Genomic DNA, 23,379 nt, shown 5'->3' on the forward strand with positions numbered 1-23,379 from the left:
ATCCGAGTCAGCACTGAAAACATATGGTATGATTTTTGTCTGGGTAATAGAAGGTAAATATTGCACTCTGCTTCATGGAGATGTTTCCTAAACTGAGGAAATGTGCTCGTAGCACTTAAGGAATGCTCAGAAACATCACATGATGGCACTGTTTCCTTCTTTCCGTATTCAGTTGCCTCAGCTGCAGCAGCAGGGTTTGCTTTATGTAAGCTGAACGCACTTGAAAAGCCAAGAACTTCAAGAGAGCCAGCAGCTTCTCCACCAGTGTCCCAGGGCAAGCGCCTCTAAACGCGCCCAGCATGGAGGCATGATCCTGCGCCACCGAGGGCTTGAACCTCCTCCATGAATTTCCTCCTACATTCGGTAAAGGAAAGTAGCAGGAAATTCATACAATATCAGATTTTGTTTATTTAAAGAAAAAAAAAATCTTGTGTATTTGGTTATATATAGGTTTTCAGATAATTCTTTTCATTTGTAAAATTTGTGTTGTGCCAGTATTTTTTTTTTTCTTTCATGAGTAAAATGTGTTACGTCCTAGCTCGTTATCTAAGTTACATAAATGTTGGTTGATGGTACAGGTTGCATGTGTTGGCCAAAATAACATATTTGCAAATATGTTTCTATAGGTTGCAATTATAACTGAGATATGCAATATATTATAACGAACTAGTGGAGACATCATGAGTCATGGTTAAAGACAGACCTGCATTCATGTGACCAAAATGAATCTTTTTATAATAGACCAATTCCAGAATGTTCAAAAGACACAATAAAAATAAATGGTGATGATTTATTATGGTGTTCATTTGCATATTGAAGACATCTACCATAACTGTTAAGAAACGTTGCGTCTGTTGATTTTCTTTAGCAGAAATTTTTTGCACAATCACAAATTATGAAATTGTACCAAAGATGAAATAAGAGTTTGTACTAATCACAATGCTGAAGTAAACAAAAAATCAAAGCACTTGGTCCACTCCTGTAATGGTATGCTACACATGCTACAGACCAGTCTGTTTTAGAATTTTAATTTTCTGAGTACATTTAATACAACCTGAATTCTGTGGTTATTCACCCGGTTAAATTAATTAAATCAGATTCCTCTGATGCTGCCAGGCGTTCGGATGATAATTGCATCAGCACGCCAGAGTATAATAGGGTGGAAAGTGTTTCTAAGGTGGCAGTTCATTCCAGCCTGAATCGTCCGCTCCAGCAGTGAGACTGAGGCTAGTCCTGTGGCAATAGCTCGTACACTCAGAAGGGCTCCTACTCTCCTGGTTTCAATTCATACAACGTATAATGCATTTGGTAGGTTCAATTAAGAAATTGCAGTCGCAATCATTTTATTAATAACTATTTCCAGCATCATCGTCGCCAAAGAGTAGCGCTGTTGTTGTAATGAGCAGTATATGAACTTTAACAAGTCCAATTACCTTTTAACTTCCTTATAGCCAATACATTTGTCCCTCTGTATTTGAAACAAAACAGCAGTGTGAAAAATTGCTGCAGTTACATTTCACTGCGGCGCTAATCATAAATAAAGGCAGGAGTGTAAATGAGCGGCGTTACATCGGGGAGGCTGAGAATGGATGAAAAATGGAATGCTGTGTACTGGTAAATAGATAATCACACAAAAGTAATTGAGGTTTTCAAACCCCAATCTACTCTGCCAGCAGGAGCTCGTTTACATGTTAATCACGAAAGCGATTTCCTTCATCACAAGGAAGTCCGCACTCTTTCATAACCAGCTTTTAATTGCATTTAAAATGTCACAGAGGTGGAACATGTGTAATTTAGCCATAACTGTGTCCAAATTAATGGCCTCTACACAGACGTTCCATTCACCAAGCCCAGATGAGTCAGGCAGTTTGGTATTTTTATGATTTTATTAATATATTTATTGGAAATGCACTAGGCAGTTCCTCACTCATTGTATGTTTCTCCAGTAACACTGCTGCTATCTGCGTGAAAAAAGATTTATTAAACATTAAACTCAAGATAATGCTTAGTCTGTTCTACTGAACTTACTCATACGTAGGCTGAAGTTTGTAAAGCGTCAAGTAACTATTGTGTAGAAGTTAACAAGAGGAAATCGAGGAGATTAAAGGAGGGTGAAAAAGTCAATGGACTAGATTTAAAGGCACCAAAAAAAGTTTGTTTTCTTTCATCACCAGGTGTTCTTGCACATATAAATTACTGAGATTATGTTTCCATAACACAGCTTAGAGCACTCCAGAGAGATAAACCTGCAAAACAGACCTATTTAATTTTTCATGGAGGAGGACCATCAGGAGCAATAAGCCAATATTCTTCTTCCCATTTTCCAGATGCTTTCTCTAGCCCTGCATCTTTCCAAACCCTAGCCCTTACTTTTTTCAGAATAAAAAGCAGTTCTGCCGAGACCCACATGAAAGGGAAGAACTGTTGAAATGTTAATTTTACCATCTGCTGTTGAGGCCAGCTACCTTTGTGTGCCTGTGTGTTGGTGAGTGTGTGTGTGTGTGTGTACGTGTGTTGGTGAGTGTGAGTGCGTTTTTGTGTGTGTGTGTGTGTGTGTGTGTGTGCGCGTATGTGCATGTGTTTTCTCTCTCCTTAAATTCCCAGCAGTTCTGTTCTGTTTTATAAATGTGCTGGTATTTTGGTTGTTTGAAGTCTTGGATCAGGGACCTGAAGATTCAGACTTGCCGTGAGGAGTGACATTGTGATTAGCCTGGCACAATCGCTAAGTTAGGGGCTGTCTCATTCCCATCACATTATCATCTGTCCCTTCCAGATACTGTCTGTGCTATTTCCAAGCCTGTCCCAAACACTTGAGCTCTCTAACAAAGGCACTTCTCAGTAGGGGTGAGGGGCGATATGATCATGCCGTGATACTTAAAGACAATTCTACGATAAACGATCTGTATCACAATATGTAGGTTTGCTAAGAGGTTTTCTTTTCAAAAGTACTGTTGCATTTTTTATTATAATAAAAAGCTAATAATGAATAAATAATTTAACACTGAAAACATTTTACTGCTTTCAGTCAGTTTGTAACTATTATTTTAACAATCCCTAAAATATGTTATAAAAAAATATTGCGATACCCACAATCAGAAAAATGTAATGTGACAATTTATCACAATATTGATATTATATGGTCATATTGCTCAGGCCTAGGTCTCAGCTGTGACTTCTTTTTAAACTCTTCATTTTATATGCTATAAAATAAATTTGCTCAGTTTCTCAGAGTTCATCAGGTTAATGCTGCATAGAAACGTGCTTGCTATTGCTCTTTCAAAAGCTCTTTGCTTCTCTTTCAGTTACAGTGACAACGGGCAAAGAAAGGAAGACAAACAAATGAAAGAATTCCAGCCAAGGCTATGTTAGAAACGCAGATTCATTTAGCTTGATTTTCTCCTCATTCTATACTAAGTTGTCACTTTTTTTTAACCACATTTTATCTGGTGTACAGTTGAGGCCATGGCCAAATGGACAGATTCCATTGTGAGATTTGATAGTTGGCAATTAGGCTGAGACATCCTGTAATGTGACTGTGTGCAGAGTTGCAGAGCGTTTGCCTTGGCTGGGATCTGATTGTTTAGTCTGCTCTCATTGTGAACCCGCACTGTTTCTGAGTAGCAGTTGACGGTTGTTTGCAAAGTGCCGGGGAAAATGTGAGAGGCCACCGCTTGCCTGCTCTATTTATTTATTTTTCTCTGTCCTTGGGACTGGAATCTGATTTGTGTTCATGTTGCATGGCTCTTTTTCAGAGCAGATTTGTCTTTAGCAAACGCGGCTGCTGGAACGTAGACTTTGCATGACCTTACTGTGCAGCCTGTATTTCATTAATGACCAGCTCTGTGGTTTGGGGAGAAGAATATTTTTCATATGACACCGCCTTGCATTAGTGCAGAGCAGCAGCTGCAGAAAGCCCAAAAGCAGCCAATTTTGTGGCTTTGAAAGGTGTGAAAAGTTCAGCTCCCTATAGTAAGATCCTTGCATTTATAATTTGTGCGTGTGTGAATGTGTCTGTCTTCAGTCGGAACTACTGTGGGCTTGTAAAAAAAAATCATCTGCTAATGAAACATTTGCCTTTCATTTTTATGGCAGCAAGAAAATGTGAAGGATATGATGTCCTACGTGTGAATATCAGAAGACTGAGGTTTGACTTTTTCATAGTAAATATAATGAAATTAGTCATTTATACTATTAGTGTGCAAGTAACACCTTAAAGGACTGTAGGAATATGAGACAAATTGCTATTGCAATAGTAACAATCAGGTGAAGTACTTCCTGATGTCTTTACCAATACTTCTGTACATTCCCAAAAGTAATCTACAGTGCACTACTACAGAGTATTTCACGTCTTAAAGGGAAGCCCAGATTTTGTCCGGGCCAAACAAAAGACTCCTGTATAGCCGCCTGCTGCTCTTTCTGCAATGTTCTCCTTTCAGGATTGCTCACTACAAGTAGCAGAAACAGTCTTGACGTCAATTCTGACCTGCGTATTTCTGCAATCCTTACGGATATTTACTGTGTGTCTGTTTGTATGCTGGCATTCAGGGTAACAGTGTTAGTTTAAGGCTTCAGTCCTTCAGCAGCAGTGGGGAAGATGGAGGCTGGCCATCAAGGCTCAGTGAATCCAAACAAAAGAGGGATTACCTAATAGTCCAGCTATGTATTTGAAGTCGAGTCTTCTGTTTGTTTGGAGAGGTGGATGGTGTATGTGCTTTTAGATGGCTTAGCAGCAGCTGTTGGGCACTTTTTTTAAAACCTTCTTTTTTCCATCACCCTTTCTAGGCAGGCTGCAAAAAAATCCTTGCTGTGCTGAACCCTAAGTAAGATAACGAATAAAAAAGTTGTAGGTGTCTGGAAGTAATGAGGAATACGCAGTGTTGCTGTGCAGTGCGATTGCGTTTGGATGCGGAAATGAAAATCACCCATCGCTACAAATTTTAAAGTTCTCTTAAAGGATGGTTTAATTTATAGGATTTATTTCTGATTTCTAATATGCATGCTTGTGGGTGAGTCTGTTGTGTGAGTGGGCGGATGTAGAGTTCAAAAATACTGCAAAGTGTGGTACAATGGTACAATGGTTTGGTACAATGTCACAATGAAATTATTGCAGTAGCTACAAATCATTATCACCCAAAGTATTTCAAATGCATATCAAAATGCAAAAGGTTTTTATTGTGTGCTTGTTTCTATGAATTTCTTTCATTTCTCAGGCTTTCATTTTTCTTAGATAAGAAATTAGATACCATTTGATAAGCTTTATCAGGAATGCATGGTGGTGAATTCTTTTCTACTGCACCCAAGAAAGACCTTTTTATTTTGCCCTCTTGAAATTCATTTTAGTGTTTATGGGTTTGTGTGTTTGTTCGGTTTTTAATTGACAGTTTAATTGAAATGAGATTTGTGGTTTTTCGAGTTAACACTATAGCATTAAATCCTACATTTTTTTCTTTTTCATTTTTTTAGTGTGAACACTTACCATTTCTGCTGGTCTCTGAATTAATGGAAGCCATTTGGGTTGGTGAATATTTGTCCATTCACTCCTGTTTTCAGTGTCAGACTGTTTCTGCGCTTAAATTATAGAACATGGATTGCTTTTAAGGTAGAGAGGCAGCAAACTGATAAGTGGTTCATTTCACTTTCTAAGCCCTTTTTATTAGAACTATAATAACTGCTGTATTATAATTTATAATGTATTCCTTCGTTTGCTAATGCCCTTGGATATATCTGAGGATGGTGGCTAAATGTGGTCTGAATTTTATTGTGGTTACGTTTTAAAAAGACAAATCAATTACATGTTTTTTGGTATTGCACCGCAATTCTGCTGTCAATCAGTTTATGGACGGCCGAATGGATGGGTTAAAATGTGTGTGTGAAAGAGAGAGAGGGGGAGAAAGGATCCATGCACTGTAGGACCCCACAGAATGAAAGTGTTTTTTTTTGTTTGTGCAGTATGTCATCAGTCTTCAATCAACTGAGTGTGTTTTATAATGGCTACAGCCGGAGCTCAAGGCCTTTGAACCGATGGCAATGTTATTACGGTCATTTTTACCTGATAGAATATGGACTTTTTCACAGGCTGTCAGACTCGAAATGTCATTAAAGCAATTCTCACAAAAAGTTTGCCGCAAACTCGAACATGAAAGAGTCCGCAGTTTTGGCCAAATTGCAGAGCACAAGACTGAAGAAGGATATCAGTGGGGGGAAATCTTTGGGAAGTAAAAATTGCCACTTGCATACTGTCTTTGACCGCAGTGCAAAAGCTTAACCACTCCTGAGGAACATGTGCCGTTTAGGAAGATATAAAGGAGTGATTTTATTACTTGGTACATCTCCCCTCAGAAGCGATTTCATTTCTCCTTTCAGACTCCACAGGAGCCTTTATTTGATCTCATATTCCTGAGTTTAACTGCCTCAAACCAGCCAACCTCCGTTTATTTTCATTTGGAAAACACATTTTCTGTTCACCTCAAGAGAAGCTGAAGATGGATAGGAGGGGGCTGCCCGGCTCTGTATCGAATGTAAATGTCTTCTTTGAGCCACTTTTCACCCACGATAATTGGAGCCCAAACTTCGCATTCCACTCCCACTAGGACCAGCAGAGCGACGTGCGACTGGTGTGCGTGTTTGCCACACTCGCCATCAAGACAGCCAACGCGAACAGTTCCTGCATTTCTTCGTATTGTTTGTGACTGGGCTCCAATTTAAAAAAAAAAAAAAATTGGTTGCGTTCTGTTGCATTTTTTCAATTTATAGCATCCATTACTTTGTCCTTACATCTATAAAATGTAGTAGATTAAGTAGTAAATCAAGTCAAACACAAGATACTCATGTAGACTGACCAGTTTTTGATAGCCCCACTTCATTGGTAACCTCATTTGGTTTTGGGTGGGTTGGACGGGATTTCCAAAAGGAAAGTTTGCAGAAATGAAATTGGGTGAAGCGTGCCATTTAGACCAGTTTACACTTAAGCCTGAGCTATGATTTCTTACCTGTTACTTATGTTACTAAGCCATTTTAACAGACAGTGGACTGGATTCTTGCTCAGAGGATGCCTCAGTTTGCCCCTGTCTGTCTTTTGTCCCTTATTCTCTGTCTCCAACACCTATGTCTGCTCTAAGCCCTGTCAAATGACAGCACCATGCAAACATTCGGCAGTTTTACTCCTGCTCCCCCACTCCTCCTCTCTCTCTCTCTCTCTCTCTCTCTCTCTCTCTCTGGGTAGCCCCCACTGGGCTCAGTTCCATGCAGTGAATTACCTCCAGATGTAATTCCTATCCCCGCCCTCAACGAATTAGTGGCTAGTAACAATTAGGTTTAAATTAGCAGCGGTATGGAGAATGGTTACGTTTGAAATTTCCATATAATGAGTTTATTATTCTTTGGTGGGATGCCATTTTCCTCGATTAATTTTCTTTCTTTTTTGTTTAATTTGTGTCTGTTTGAATAGTGTTAAACTGCTGAATGGAAGAGACTCGTGGTAGTCCTGAACCCTGATGTAACATGAGAGTATCCTGAATAGATCCATCTGTCTCTGTCTTTCTCTCATTCTCTCTATCCCTGTCTCTGGTTTTCCCATTGTGTTAAAGTTACGTTTAAATCACACAAATCAGTTCCAACTGAGTGTGTAATTTATGTCACTTGTTATCTTATTGTTTTTCCCCTCTCTTTTGTTCTGTTTTCTTAGAGCATTTGAAAAAAAAATGGATTAGTGTATTTTGAGTATTTTTTTTTGTTTGTTTTTGTTTCATTGCACTGAACACATTGAGTGGTTGTTACAGAGCCTTTAGTGCATATCCTTTTATCTGATTACAAGTTTGGCAGCCGTGTGCATCTCAAGCCTTGTCACCTACATTTCCCCCCCAATGTGATTCTAATACAAATTGCAGCCTTTACAATATGATAATATCTTGTGTGTGTGAAAAGGGAAGTAGGCTGTCATGCAGTATGCTTTCATCTCGCTCCAATCTGCTGCATAATAGGTAAACTGCTGTGAGGTGTACTTGCTTGTATAAATTTACCCACACAGTCAAGTCTTTGATTTCATCAACTCGTCTAATTCAAATGTGCTTTTGAAGAAAGCCATATTTTAAGGCAAGGTGCCGAAGAGCCAATTTAACCTGGAGTGTCTGTCGCGTTTGTCGGGCCTTTCTGTTTGAAGTGGCTGGTCAGCTTGAACTGTCTGACTTCTATCATTTCTGTCTCTTTTATTTCTCTGCTGTAATGTATACTTCAGTTCTCCCTGCAGCTGCTGAAGTGGTGCAGGTATCATTAAACAGGGGAGAAAAAGAGAGAGAGAGAGAGAGAGAGAGAGAGAACACTGCTGAGTGCCATGCGTGGTTCCTGCTTGCACATGTTGATTTTCCAGCCCATGCGAATATGCGCCAGTTTATTTTCAATAGGAAGTGAATCGAGGCCCTTCCCCGGAGCTGCTTACTTGGCCTGTTGATATTGAGTCGGGCAAACACTCACTCGGGGATGTCCTGTTGGGCGGCCAGCCAGAGTCGCAAATGAAAGTCACATGTGAGAGCTCCTGTGTGTGGATCCTGGGAGGCGAGCGGAGAGGAGCAGGCCCAAGCTCTGCAGGAGGCCTCCTCTCACTCACGGCCACTGGCCTTAATTAGCGTTTTAATGGTGCAGCCACGGAGTGTGGCTTATTTACCCGCCCAGATAGTGGCTTATTTTGATGTGCATTGTGTCTGCCTGCTCCTGTGCTGCAGGCTTGTTACCATCCAGATTAATGTTACAGATTAAGCATAGATGCGCTCACTAAGCTTTCAACTTTGCGCTTAGCACCCCCACACCTCCCTTCCTTCCCTGAAATATGTATGCAAATATATTTGGACATTATCATTATAGGCTACTTAATAGGGATTTCATTAAGGAGCTGCCATGCGAAGCAAAGGCAAGTTGCCATGGATACTCTAGTGCTTAAGTACAGTGTATTATAATGTTTAGCTCTGTGTTATGTCATCCCTGTGTTCTAATGGTCCATTTCAGGCCACATCTCTCTCATCATTAGTCCTATTAGTTTGTCATTAATCTTTCGTATGAAACAGCAATTTTTTTACAGTTTTCACCAGACAAACATACTCACACCTTTAATTGGTTTCTTTAATTTTCAGTTGTTTGAATGAAACAGTTGCATCAATAACATAATGAGACTTTGCAATTGAAAGACAGATTCTTTTAAAAAGCAAGGTTCTGGACAGGGAGACGGTGTGAGTGTATTTATCAGAATTTGCTACGCTGGTGAAAATATTTATAAAAATTGCTTCATGCAAAGGATTAGGTAAATATAAAAGTGGAAAGGCATAGCTTTTGGCATAACTGTCACATTGCTGACTTCCTTTAAACATTTTACTACACTTCCCATTATCAGTTTGCTAAATTTGTGATATTAAGCATATTCTCAACATGATCTGACCACATTTAACCAGTTACAATGCAATACCAACCCTTCCTCTGATACGAGAGGAAGAGGATACAAGAGGAATGATCCTCTGATACAAGAGGAATCTCTGAGATAATGCTGATGTTGTTTGTTTAGACCAAACTTAATATTTGAAATTGCTTTATTCAAATGTCACCTTCTATTGAAATCCTGTACATGTGCAAATAAAGTCAGGTCCATGGCTGGAAGGCAGATAGAAACCACACCGGTGAGTTTATTAGGGCAGTGTTTACAAGTGCAGCATGCACAGCATCAGATCGGACATCAGCTGCACAGCGGGGAGGGAGACTGGAGGTGGATATGAACTCAAGTGCATAACTCTCTAGCCAGAGAGAACAGCTTTGCTGCTTGTGGCAGTTCTGAAAGGCCTGAAACACATCACATTCTCAGTGACTGCACACAAGCCCTGCCTCGCTCAAGTCTTGTTCATTCATCTGTATTTCACAGTAAACACTATAGCATTAAATCTCTGTTAATTGTTAACAGGCCGTTGATTTTTGCACTGATGTGAATATGAGTCTGATTTGAACGAGTGGATTTTGAGCATTACTGTAAGATAGCTTGGTGTCTTTGACTCGAAGAGGCTGGATCACTCCCCCCCATGTGGGGGCGAGGAAGATGGAGATGGGCTCTTGACACTGCCTACTGGCTCAGGGCAGTGTGTTTTGTGTCTGCTCTAATTGAAAATGAATCGTTAGAGCGGGTTGCTATGGAAATGATGCCATCGCATGTAGAGAGCTGAGAGCTGGAGCGGCATAGCGGTGACCACCACGCATGCCAGCGGTTCCTTCCCCCCACCCACCAGCCGCTCGCTTTCTTCTGCCACTGCTCAAGTGCCGCTACTGGGATTGTTCGTCCTCGTTGACCTTGGCAGTCCAAAGCTATGCAAAATGAAGAATAAAAAGACAGAAGTGGGAAGAAAATTAGCATCACACATATACAAGGAGTCATGGCAGTGCTGTGGGAGAGTGTTAAAAATGAAGCTGGAGTCAAGGGGAGGAAACAGCGTAGTCTGTCATTTGACAGGCTAAAAGCCAGAAATAGCTGTTATTTAATGAAGCAACCTTTCCTCTGTGTTGTTTAGTGAAAGAGGGTGGAGGCCAGTAAAAGGTGTTATAGTTCCTGGCCTATGATCAACAGTTCTGATGATATCATACTGTTAAAATATGATCCAGTTGAGCTAGCAGATAATACACTATTTGGAGCCAGATAAATCATGCCAGCACAGCATTCAAAGCAGAGAGTTCAAAGTGGTCTTATGGTGCGTTGAAGGCTGGATGTTTAACTAAATAAATCTGTCATGCCTGCCTTGGGTGGATCTCACACAACATGAAAGTTCTTGCACACCATGCTCTCTCTTAGTGTTTGTGAATGTTGGGAGTGTATGAGAGAGAGAGAGTGTGTGTGTGTGTGTGTGTGTGTGTGTTAGCCTGTCAGTGTGTGCACATGTAAGAGAGATTATTGATTACAGGAGTGTTTTTGGTGTGTGTTTTTATGTAATTTCCATATAAATCATAGATGTAAAGCTAATATTTTGATTCATTTATTTTCACTCTTTTCTCATATTTACCAGAGTTGTTAATACTGGCTTTAAGCGCTTGACACATTTTGCCAGTTGACTCTAGTGGAAGTTTTGAAATGTAACTTTTGTAATTTTTAGGCTTACACACGCTTTTTGTTCTTGAGTTCACAAACAGCTGGCTCTCTCGCTCCTCATCCGGCGTTGTGTGTACAGACCAAGCCAGACAAGCCTCACTCTTCAATCTCTCCAAGTCCATGTGGCGAAGGGAGCTACTAGCAGATGGACTTGCTTTTGCATCTGCTGTGTGCAAACCAGGCTTTGTACACCACTCCTGGGGGAAAGCAGGGCTTTTTTTTTTCTCTGCAAGTAGATTCCTGTCTGTTCGAGTGACTAAGAAAAACATCTGTGGCATGCAGGGGGGGTTGGAGGAGCCGGTAAAGGGGGCAGAATTGACAAAAGGATTGACAAACACCATTACCCGAAGACTTTCTATGTCGTTGCTAGTGTGTACTGTTTACAGTACGGAGCATATGTCAATACATCACTGTGATGGCTGTCTGGCAGGAGAACCCGCTGAATTTTGATTACGGTTAGTAAATGGACGAAAAAAGACTGAAGCTTGATTAACATCTGTAAAGACAAATTTGCCTTTGTGAAGTGGATTCCAAGCTTTATCGGACGTGGGGAAAAGCTGTGAAAAAGCTTGTCTGGGTTGTATTTCTCCCCTCCTCCTGCACTCACACGTTTCCTCTGCAAGTTTTTTCTTTCGTTCTTTTTTTGAGTTTCAGCAGGCTTGCCCTAATAAGGGAAGAGGGAGGCATATTTATCACAGTTGTTAATATTGGCTTTAACGCACATTGTGCTAGTGGATGAGGTCTTTTTTTTTTTTATATTGTACTAGTTTATTTTACTACGTGAATGTGAGAAAAAAGTGAGGGGTAGTTACTTTGCAAGCTGTGCGCCTTTTGACTACCCCAGGTCACTCCCGACACCATGCACAAAAAGAAAAACACCCCCTTCCCCCTAAGACACCCCCCCCCTCCCCCCATCCCTCAAGCACACCCCCCCACCCAGCCCATCATATTGCTGATTTTTGTATACGATTAGTCCTGGCATGCCAAAACAATCAGAGGTCTGGCTGATTTGTTGTAATTGCAAACGTGCAAAAGTGCTACAGCTATGGGACGTGATCGGGCAGAGGAGCTCTGGCTGTCATCTAAATACTACTGTAAATAGTTCTTTGATGATGGCTTTGACAGTGAGCGTCAGCTAGTTTTTTCACCCTCTCCTCTCTCTCTCTCCCCCGTTCTATTTTTTCATCCTCTCTCTGATGTTGTTGCCTACCAGTGGCATTTTTTTCTCTCATTTTGATGCATATTAATTTTCCAAGGCTTCTAAGAATATCTTCAAATGACTCTACCTTTGGGGAGCGTCAATCTCGGTCATTGTTTAAAAGGTATGTTACTTTTCTCTCTTTCTCTCTCTAGTAGCGTGTGAGTGTGGGTGGATTTTTATGTGTTGCTCTGAGGCATGTTCTAGCTATGTGGCATCCTTTTTCTAAAAGCTGTTGCTTCCTGCCAATTAAAGACAAGAGGTTAGTAATTGTTGTTTAGAGAGGAGCATTCCCTCACCGAGCGCTCTGCGGTAACTACCAGCTGCCGCTACGTCTCACAGACTGCTCTCATTCAAAAGCTGGAATAAAATGCAGGAACACATACCTTTCTCCGGGAGCATCACAGGAAGCCCCGGCATCCTCCTGCAGCGCCACGCGTTTGTTAAATCCCCGCAACCAAACGAGTCGGAAAGCAGGAGCGAGCAAGGCACAGCGTGTGTGTGCGCGTGTGTGGGAGCGAGTGAGCGTGTGCTGCCGCTCTTTCGGAGCACAGCGCTAGCGGAGGAGGTGCGAACGGAGCCGTAGCTCCTCACACAGATTCTGAGAGAGTGCTCAAACTGCTCAGCACCATCTCACTCACACACGTGCGCGCACACACACACAGACACACACACACACACACAAACGTGCGGTAGAGAAACTGAGACGATTTTTTTGAAGGTCATTTTTAGATCAGGAACGATTGAAATTTTTTTTACACTTCTTAAGCAATAAAGCTGTAAAAACTAGTGTTTTGAAGTGAGTGTGATTTTAGATTATAAGAGAAAAATTGTGATTGTGTAATTATTTCCAGTGTGTCATGTAGGAGAAAAGCAGCTGACCGGAGCAATAAATTTTCACATTGCTGCTCATTTTTTTTGTTCCTCCTTCTGCCTGGCCAGGCACGCTGCTCTCCGAAGCCCTACCGGGCCCTGCCTGTCCGCTGTAATTGCCCAGTGACAAGTGGAAATGATGGAATAATTGTCAGGAGAGTGGGGTCCTTTTTTTCTAACCCGGGCACCGGTGACTTAAGTATGCATGAGCGGCGCGTGAGGGACGGGGCCGAGCGAGGCGCTTGTTTATGATGCCCCACTGTATAAACACAGTTGGAGTGATGACACAGATAAGAGCACACTACTCCCCGTGACACGAGCCGCCAGCACACGCCAAACAGCCAGCAGTCCCATCAGCACTCAACTGCAGGTAACATATCCGTCTTTCCATCCATCTCTCTGTCCCCTCTTCCCTCTCGCCGCATTAGTGAGCCAAGGGTCGCTTTTGTTCTTTCTTGTTCTTCCTTGTGCGTTACATTACTTACTGCTTTCGTGGTGATGAATGAATATGTGTGAGCTTGTGTGTGTGTGTGTGTGAGTGTGTGTGTGTGTGTGTGAGTGTGTGAAGCAGAACAGCGTAGTTCAACTTTGCCTCGTACATGCTTTTATGTGAAGTGTTGCCAAACGTCGAGCTGTTGAGATTACAGTGTGCTAATAGGCCAGTGTGTGATCATTAAAATCAAAAGGTGAAACTAATGTTTTTATTGTACTTCATTGTCTACTGCTGATGATGTTAATACGACGAGGCCAGGCTTTAAGCTTCTGTAATAAGCTAATAGTGGTGAAATAAAAATGAGTTGCATATATATCCACTTTACTATGGCTGAACCTTTTTTATTTGAAGGAGTTAAGAGTTTTTGCAGCCATTCAGAACTTTATAGAGCCTGTCCCAGTTTGAGGGGAGGGGTCACTAAAATTATGAAGAGTGAAATACTAATTATCTCTATCAAAGGCAGGTGTATAATTTGTTTACTTAAATATTCATGAGGGTGAGTAAGGCATGGTATTGGGCTATTGTGAGCATATTATTAACATTTCATAGGGCTTGTGCTGGAATGCAGAAGGGCTCTTCTTCATTATTTAATACCCTGATGCATAATGAGCTGTGTGATTAGTTCATATGGAGAATTGGCTCAACTTCATTCTGGAGAGAGATAATTCACATTGTTCTCAAGAGTCTGAATATAATAGGTTCTTTAGTGCAATGAAATTAAAAGCTACACATTTTAGATTTCAGCTTACAAATCCCCTTGGCAATATTCTGTTTTTTTTTTTTTCTTAACCTTTTTCTTCCTGTCCTCTCTCTCACCTCCATCTAAAAAAAGCAATGAATTTTAACATTGTTTAAATAAAACACATGTTTACCTACATGTTTTATTTAGAATGCACCCAGGCCAATTAACACTGTTCATTAGCTGAGCGGGGTATTTGTTTTGAAAGTTTAACCGATCACTTTGTTATGCTAATTGTGATGTAATTTAATTTGAGTCCCATAATGATGATGCCGTTATTATCCCCATAAAAGATGCAGTTAAGCATCACGAGCTCATTTGCATGTGCTTGCAGCGGGAAGCTGGCTGAGCCGGCACCAGCAGCTCTTGCTCTGCTTTTATTTTCCACCTCTGTTCCCCTCCCGCCCTTCAGCTCCTCCCGGCCTGTCACTATCTATTGATGATCAGCACTTTAATCTGATATTTTAATGACCAGCTGATTACTGTACAAGTAGGACTATATATGGCTAATTTCATTTATTTGAAAAAAAAAAAGCAAAGGATTTACTTTTAGATAGAAAAAATATTTTCCTTTTTTTTTTTTTTTTTAGCAAAGAGGTGTGTATGTGTGCATGCGTCCATGTGTTTTAAAATGTCTGCTCAAATGTACATTCGTACATCAAAGTTCTTTTTGTTGGAAAGACTCAATTTTAATCTACTGTTTCCACCATTTGTGCTTTAGATATTGTGATGGAAGATGAAGGCTGATTAGGAATGTGTATTGAAATGTAGTTTGGCTAGAATTTATTTGAAAATTAAAAAAAAATCAATTTAAAATCTCGAAAGAAAGAGGAGCTTCCGTGTATAAATGCACTTCAGCCTAGTTGGGCTGCCAGTGCCTAAGCCTCTGCTAAAGACTGCCCATTATCTGTTTTGTCAAGGGTTAGACTTGGGTAATTTTCCTCTGGAAAGATTATTTTTCTCTTGACCAATCCCGCCTGTTACGACCCTAATTGGTTACATAAATCTTGTCTGGTATGAATGAGAAATGTTGCGGTGTTGTCAAGTATAATCTTCACCCTTATTTACCAATTCATTAAGATCTATCGATGCAGGACTGGGGAGAGGGAATGACAACATAAATCAGAGCCGGAGACATAATGACCCTAATCAGCCCCAAATAACTGGAAACGTCACTATGAGCTATGTCTCTATGGCCATGCGGCTGTGTGGCAGTGCGGCTGGGTCGGGTCCTCTCGTTGTTTCCAGTCTCCCTCCGCCGTTAACGCCTCTGAACCTATAAGCACATCACACATGCAAGTCAAAGTCCCCTTTTTAATCTCTCCCCCCACCCCACCCGCATGCAAAAAAAAAAAAAAAAAAAAAAACAGCCGGTGTCACGGATGATAATTGCACTTGAACAATGCTATGCTGAAATGAAATATGCATTTGAGTCTGGTAAATAGTCCAGGAAGATGGATAAATAGAGCTTTGAGCAGGTGAGGAAAATGGAACAAGCTAGAGGAAGAGAGCGCACATGAGAGAGAGAGAGAGAGAGAGAGAGAGAGTACTTGCCTCCGAACTGTTCTGCTGCCAAAGATGATTGGAGCAGACAATGGGGCCTCCCCCTTTTATAGGTCAATTACTGATGATTAGGTGGGCTGAGTTAATTAAAGAAATTACCCAAAATGAAAACGGGGGGACTGCTTGATTAGATAGTGTCACTGTCTGTTCACCTACTTTCAGAGCCTTGTTCTCCTAGAGGGAGGTACTTGCTGGGTAAAATTTTAATTATATGGGAAGAACTAAAGAATGGAGCCCAGTGATGTTAGAGACAGTCTTCATTCTGCACATGCAAAATGTTTTACTGTACATGTTGTGGATATGCCTTTAATTCATGATATGCAACCTTCTGCATAAAAAGTTGATGATTAATAGTAATTTGCATTTTAATGTTACCAATGTGTTCTGTTCTATCAGCGTGAGTATAAGAAATCACCGAAATGTGTTATTACTGGTCTTTTAGATTACATGTATTTCATAGAGGTGATTCCTCACACACACACACACACACACACACACACACACACACACACATAATGATTGACTCAATTCTGCCTCTTTTCTTTTTTTTATATTCTTTTATATTATATTATATTCTATTGTCGTTGCCTTTCTTGTCTGAATGTAAATAGAATAGAATTAACATCCTGTGCAAAAATGGCTTATATGACCTAAAGCTTGAAATGATGAAGTTAAATTTGACTACATTTTTTTGTCCTTTTTTCACCACAAATCTTACTACAGATAACGTTTGATCCTGTTGCTTTGCATAGTGTTAATTCGAAAAACCATCCTATTCTTCCCTGACTCCTTTCATTTTGAACCATGTGATTTTTGTAAATATGATTTTCTTTCTTTCACTCTTTCTAAAGCAATCTCATCTATTGTGAATCACTTTGAAATCCCATCCGAGAGGAGTGCCATACTATTACTCAGGTTTATATGGGAGTTGTTAACTCTCTGTATGGTGGCCCTTTAAAGCCAAAAAAGGACGTCTGGCACAGATTGTTAATCTTCAGAGGACTTAGAATGTTGAAAGTGCCTGTATTTATTCTTGTGTGTTAAGCCTGTTTTTATAGGCATGCTGTTTAGTAGTCCTTTCCTCCTCACTGTTGCGGTCTGATCAGACGCACGAAATCCTATAAGCGCAGGATGAAATTACAATTAAATAAAAATGACTACTATCATTTTAGCCAGCGTGGGCAAGCTGACGTGTTAGAAACGGTCCAAAGCTGGCATTTTTGATTTATTAAGCAATCCTAACTATTAAATATTTGAGCATACAGGCTGGTGTAATTCTTTATTTTGCATGCATTGTAACTTATGGCAATGATGAATTAATTTCAGTGGAGCACAGAATTTGTGATTATTTTAAATGGTACCCATATCTTAACTGGATCAGGGCAGGAGGAGCTAGCAGACTGTGAAATGTAATTTTTGCTGTTTTTTTTTTTTGCTGCAATTTTGGAATTCCAAGCACCTGAGCAATGCACTGATAATGAATACACTTCTTGGATCACAGAGTCTGCCTTCCTGATGCTTTTCTGAAAGAATCATCATCAGGCTCCGTTTCCTCTGCATTCTTGTAGGGCAGTTTATCCAAGGACGGAAACAAGTAGCCAAGGAAACGAGTCTGTTGTCATAGTGGTAGAAACTGGGTTAATTATTTTATTTTTTTGTTTTAAGAAAAGTTAACAGGAGTAAATCTCTCCTACAAGAGCGTTACTGAGCCAACATCAGTGTCTTTACAGTTGAATTACTGAATTGGTGTGTGTGTGTGTGTGTGTGTGTGTGTATGTGTGTGTGAAACATCTGGGCTGTAAGTGGCTTCCTCTTCCTCCCACACTTTTCGTCTGCTTAGATCCCCCAAAATCACAGCCGTAGCCCTGAATGCGTTGGCAGGATTCTGGGATTTTTCACCTGGTGGAAAAGACAGAATTGCACATCGTATTAGTCGAGAGCAAACATTTGCACAGAGAGGAATTGCGAGTGTCGTAGTGTTACAGCGTAAAAAAAAAAAAAAGAGACGACAAAAAGACACAGGGCAAATAATATCTCTTTATATCAGAGCTGGAGCTATTGGTTTGTATCAGTGTTGAAGGGTCGGAGCTTTTCCATGGTCTTTGAATATGCAGTTTTGTATGACAAATATAGAATGAGTGTCGAACCACAGCAAAATGGCAGCGAATGTTACACTTCTGATCATTTCGTTACATTTCTTCGAGAATCGGTTATTAAAAAAAAATAAATTGTACGTCAGGATGGTCCCGGGTTGCGCGGAAATCTCACAACCCTCGCACCCCTGCTTACATGCTCAGCACTACTAACAGGAGCTGTAAATATTGTTCCGGTGGGGCTAACCTTCTGCCCCAGTGGGTTTTTAGGAAAGGACAGTCTGATACAGTGACAGGCTGCCAGCCCTAAGGGCCAGCGTGTCTGTGATGAACACATCTCTCTCTTTCTTTCTTTCTCTCTCTCTCTCTCTCTTCCTCTCTCTCCCTTTCTCTTTCTCTCCTGTCACTGTCCATCCCTCTCCGGCGGTACAGCAGAGCAGTGAGTGGTGACACTTGGCCGCTTCAGCGGCATGCAGACTCTCCTCCCTTGCTCCGTGGCGTGGAAACGAATGCAGGCGCGCCTGTGCTTCTAATTGACATTGTAATTGGCAGATTTGAATGCTGCTGTTAGATGGCTAATTAATTTATCTCACCGCTGTCATTAAGGTTAAAGCACCATCTGATCTCCCTGAATACACTTTGCATACATCTGCATGCCTATTATTTTCAGTTACACACTTACATACAACTTTTAGATAATGTGGATTTGGAGGTAAATCTGATGTTAATGATGTGTGTGTCTTTAATGATCTCATCAGTAATCCGTGGCATTAATGAGGATATGAGCTTAAAGTACATATTTTACATTTTTTTAAATATTTGATTAAAATTTAAACAAGTCATCAATGTAAATACTACTTTGCAAAACAGATTTTAATTTTTTTTTTTTTTTGGAAAAAATTATATATTTAAAAAAAATAATAATATTTGAATTTCCAAGCTGCATGATATTAATTAGCGCTTTTGTAAATTTAAAAAAAAAAAAAATCTTTCTTTTCTTGATTTTTGTATCTCAGTCTGTAGGTTATGCTCCCTTTCATTGCTGTTAAAAAACACTCCATGAGATTGTTCTTAAAATTTGAGTAAAGGCAATCAGGCACTCTTTCTCTGAATATTTAAAACATGGAGCATGTAAAATTTATGCCTAATTTGAATACTTATTAGTCGCCTGATCTCTGTGGCAGCTTTGCGTTTCTTCAAGAGAGATTCATCAGCGCCTCATCGTCATGTTTCTCTCTCTTTCTCTTTCCCTCTCTCTCTCTCTCTCTCTCTCTCTCTCTCACTCTGTGTGTGTGTGTGTGTGTGTGTTTTAATGCTGTGGTGTTAATTTTGGCATTAATGTTTGCTCCTAAGCGTGTTTTGTTGGTTGTTTGTTGAGCACGGTGTCCGCAGCTGTCCCGCCTGCGTGTAACTTCAGTCATGTGTTTTAAGCCTTGCTGCTGTTTCAGGCTTCCTCCTGGACGGCTCGAACACACTCGCTCCGCTGCCTCTGGTTTTCAGCAGAAAAAAAACTCTGCCTATAAAATGTCATTTATCCAACGGAAAAGCAGTCACGGATTAGACGACGTCTTCTTTGTTACGTCGAGCATTTGATTATTGATGTTAATTTTCAGCACTAAGCTTGCCTTGCTACTGTGTCGTCTTATTCAAAGAGCGGCCCTATTTATCCATGCAGAGCAGGTGACAAAATTGATTTGCTTAATCTATGCGAAGGAGGATGGCGACATTGTCAGAAAAATGAATGAAAATATTGCCAAAAAATGTATCACCTTTAAACATTCCACGGGATCAGGGTTATTATTTTGGAATGCCGTCTCCATTAATATAATTAATATTGTTTATATTTTAATCAGATGAAATATGAGACAGGCAGAAATAATTTCCTACGAGGAACAAAATGTGTAATGGGGAAGAAAAAAGGTGTTTTAATGACTGTGTGAATGACGGAGAGGTGATGAGGCTTGAGCCGCGGAATGTGTGAATTAAGAAGGCTCTTGTGGGTATATTAGCTATGCAGAACACACCTTGAATTGCATTTGTTGGGTCAGGCCGATTCTTTTATTTATTGCGAGGATCTCCACAGATCCGGGCAGGAGTCCTCATTGCTCCTTTGAAGGTACGGAGCATTTATGCAGGGAAAATGATAAAACATTTATTACTAGAGAGGAGGTAATATGCATAATTTATGCTGTTTTTAGCACAATCATTAGTGATATTCATGATAGATTTTTTTTTTCTTTTCTTGCGTCTGCTCCCCTCTGCTTTTCATATTTAATAGATGCCAGTGAAATTAATTTAATATCTTTCATTTATTTGTCTACGTTAAAATTGAGGCTTAAGATGTCTGTAGCGTTTGATTTCAGCTCACTGGCCACAATAATTGTGCTCTGGGGATGACAGCACTAAATGTTTCAAATGTCACAAAAATAATTGAATATCATAAGTTTGATTAAAAAAGAGAGAGAGAAAAAAAAACAGTCAATATGTGTCGTGTGCCTTTTTTTCCCCTCTTTAAAAAGCCTCGCAGGCAAATTTTATTTAGCTTCAGTTAAGGACGAAGACCATTGTACCGTTCGTCACGGGTTGGTACCATGTGATTTGTTACACTCCCCCTCCTCTCCTCGTCTCCGAGACCCAATTTTAATTTTGCATGATTAGCTGTGCGTCATTAAGCAACTTCATTCAATCGAGACGCAGCGTAAAACTCTGACGACAGGGGATATTTTAGGAGACTCTGTGTGCACGAATGAGGTCGAAAAACACACGTGGCTTTATTACAGATTCACACACATTTATATGTTCATATATTTTGTCAAAAGCTTTCTATCAAAATTATGATCCCTTCTAAATTATACTTTTAATTTATGAATAGTCTAGATTTATTCTGTGTGTGATACTGTTCTGTACAATAAATGTAAAAAAAAAAAAAAACTCAAAGCAAATGAAAAATAAAAAAAAATGACCCAACACCCCCGGTTTAAGCACAGAGACCGAGCATTTCTTTGTATTGCTTCATTTACACAATGAATGCATAATTTCTTCTGCATCTCCCTCCCCCTCCCCCATTAAATGCTTTAATTTGCAGAGAGGGACCGGGGCTTGATAATGGAATTTTTTTTTTTTTTTTTTTTTAAAAAGGGGATTGTAACAAGAGCCTTAACCGGTGCCTCTTAATCACTTCTAGGTATTAAGTCATGATGCAGGAGTCGGCCAGTGAGACAATAAGCAACAGTTCAATGAGTCAAAATGGAATGAGCACCCTAAGCAGCCAATTAGATGCTGGCAGTAGAGATGGAAGATCAAGCGGTGACACAAGCAGCGAAGTAAGCACAGTCGAGCTGCTGCATCTGCAACAACAGCAGGTAAGTTGTGTTTCTCGCTCTCAGGGCTTCGATTCTCACTCACACGCAGGCATAGTGGCTCTTAACACCAGCTCTGTGAAAATTTACACATGGACTGGACAGGATTTTGGACTTTGACATTGTATTGTGTTTTGTGTAATTTTGTTTATTATTGATTTGTTGTTTGTGTGATTTTTAGCGTGGCATTATTGTGGTATTTTTCTGGCAGTGTTGCCTGTGCTGAAAGGAGTACTTGTGTGAGGGTTGTGCAAATTTTTCTGCTCTTTGGAGATGTTTATTGGATTTATTTGTGCTTACTCGCCCGGGTGAATGGCACGCCGCATCCGAGGCCGTGCGTGTGTGTCAGGGAGAAGGGGGGGAGTGAGGCGCAGAATGAGCGAGCGTGTATGCGTGCCGGGATTTAGGCTTTTCCAGCAGAGGGCATCCTAACTCGGCAGAGCCAGCAGAGACTTTTTAAACGAGGCCTCTTTTTTTTGTGGCGTCTTGCAGTTACAGTTCTGCTGCTGCTTATATACGAACACCTCTGTTTTATATGCAAAAACCTTGCACAGAAATGCTTAGAGTTGTATTTTTAGTTTTAGAAATAAGGAGTGTGTAATGAAGAAAAGGTATTAGGTGAGGTGTGTGTGTGTGTGTGTGTATGTGTTAGTGTGGTTTGGATGTCAGCAGATCAGGCGAGTGCTGCTGAGGCTCCATTCACTGACTGATGGCTTTGACAGCTCACCAAAAGCTCAGCGCTGGGGGTCAGGCTGAACTGCCGGAGAGGTTTAGGGCACTGTGTGTGTGTGTGTGTGTGTGTGTGTGTGATTTCATCAGTGTAAATTTGATCCCATTTTCAGTTGTTTGCGTGTGGTTCACTTTTCATGTTCTGTATTCATGCATTCTCCACTTTTGCATATTTTGGAATATTTTATATAAAATATTTTATGTTGTAAAATACTTGATATTTTATCCATGTTTGTGTGTGTGTGTGTTTATGTGTAATTTATGTGAGTACGTGAAGCATCGTTGCAGAGTGACGTCCTATAGGGATGTGTGGGGGCCCCCAATAACCTCCTACACACTCACACACACACACACACACACACACTCCAGCTGGTGATTACAACAGCACCCCGACACCATGGCCTCTCCTCCCATTCATCATCACAGCGCGCGTCTCTCTCTCTCTGTCTCCATCTCTGTCTCTCCCTCCACACACGTCTGATTGGGGTCAACCCCCTCTCTCTCATTACTGTCCTCTGTTTTAACCTGCACACGCACAAGCACACACACACACACACACACACACACACACACACACACACACACACACACTGTAAGCTTGTGTGCATTAGGTTTCAAACATTTAGAGCTTAACATAGCAAGACAATATGGCTGTATTAGATTTATGACTTTGAAATCTAACTACAATAATAATAATAATAATAATAATAATAATAATAATATAGGTCTGTTTTAGGCAGCTGGAGTGAACAAACACAAAAGTTGATGAACTGGACGATTTTTGCTGTGCATTAAAATGAGCGCTCCAGCTAACAGGCCTCCAGAGGCTTTTTAAAGAGAGGCCAGGTGCTGTTAACTTCACACACTTCCTGCGCCCTGCTCGGCCTTTCTTTTTAGTTCCTTCACACACACTCGAGTGGGTCAGACAATACCTACACATTTAATAACATTACCAATCTCTCTATTAGTGTCCTTCCACTTGTGTGTGTGTATGTGTGTGTCTGTGTGTGTGTGTGTGATCCAGTTCAGAGTGCTGAATATGAAGTAGTGTGTGCATTTAGTTTCAAACATTTAAAACTTCAGATAACAAGAAAATACTGGATCTTTGTCTTTGAAGTTTAGCAATAATAATAGTAGTAGTAATAATAATAATACAATTCTTATTATTATTATTACTATTGTTATTATTATTATTATTATTATTATTATTATTATTGGCAGTGTT

General features: G+C 40.4%; 1 protein-coding gene across 8 annotated transcripts in view; it reads left to right on the plus strand.

Moving 5' to 3' along the window:
* The window catches only part of foxp2 (forkhead box P2), a 92,110-nt gene that overhangs the window by 16,404 nt on the left and 52,327 nt on the right, over window positions 1-23,379 (plus strand). For 3 of the 8 annotated variants that reach the window (XM_026923601.3, XM_026923607.3, XM_026923602.3), the window contains exon 4: window positions 21,251-21,428. The exons of 2 other annotated variants lie outside the window; for them this stretch is intronic. In XM_026923601.3, coding sequence (XP_026779402.1) covers window positions 21,261-21,428 — 168 coding nt within the window. In that variant the 5' untranslated portion in view covers window positions 21,251-21,260. Of the gene's footprint in view, window positions 1-12,064; window positions 12,430-13,413; window positions 13,549-21,250; window positions 21,429-23,379 lie in introns of those variants that run through there. 3 more of the 8 variants (XM_026923603.3, XM_026923604.3, XM_053241733.1) reach the window with 3 other exon arrangements.

Source organism: Pangasianodon hypophthalmus, chromosome 18 (genome assembly GCF_027358585.1).
Source record: "Pangasianodon hypophthalmus isolate fPanHyp1 chromosome 18, fPanHyp1.pri, whole genome shotgun sequence".
NCBI lineage: Eukaryota > Metazoa > Chordata > Actinopteri > Siluriformes > Pangasiidae > Pangasianodon > Pangasianodon hypophthalmus.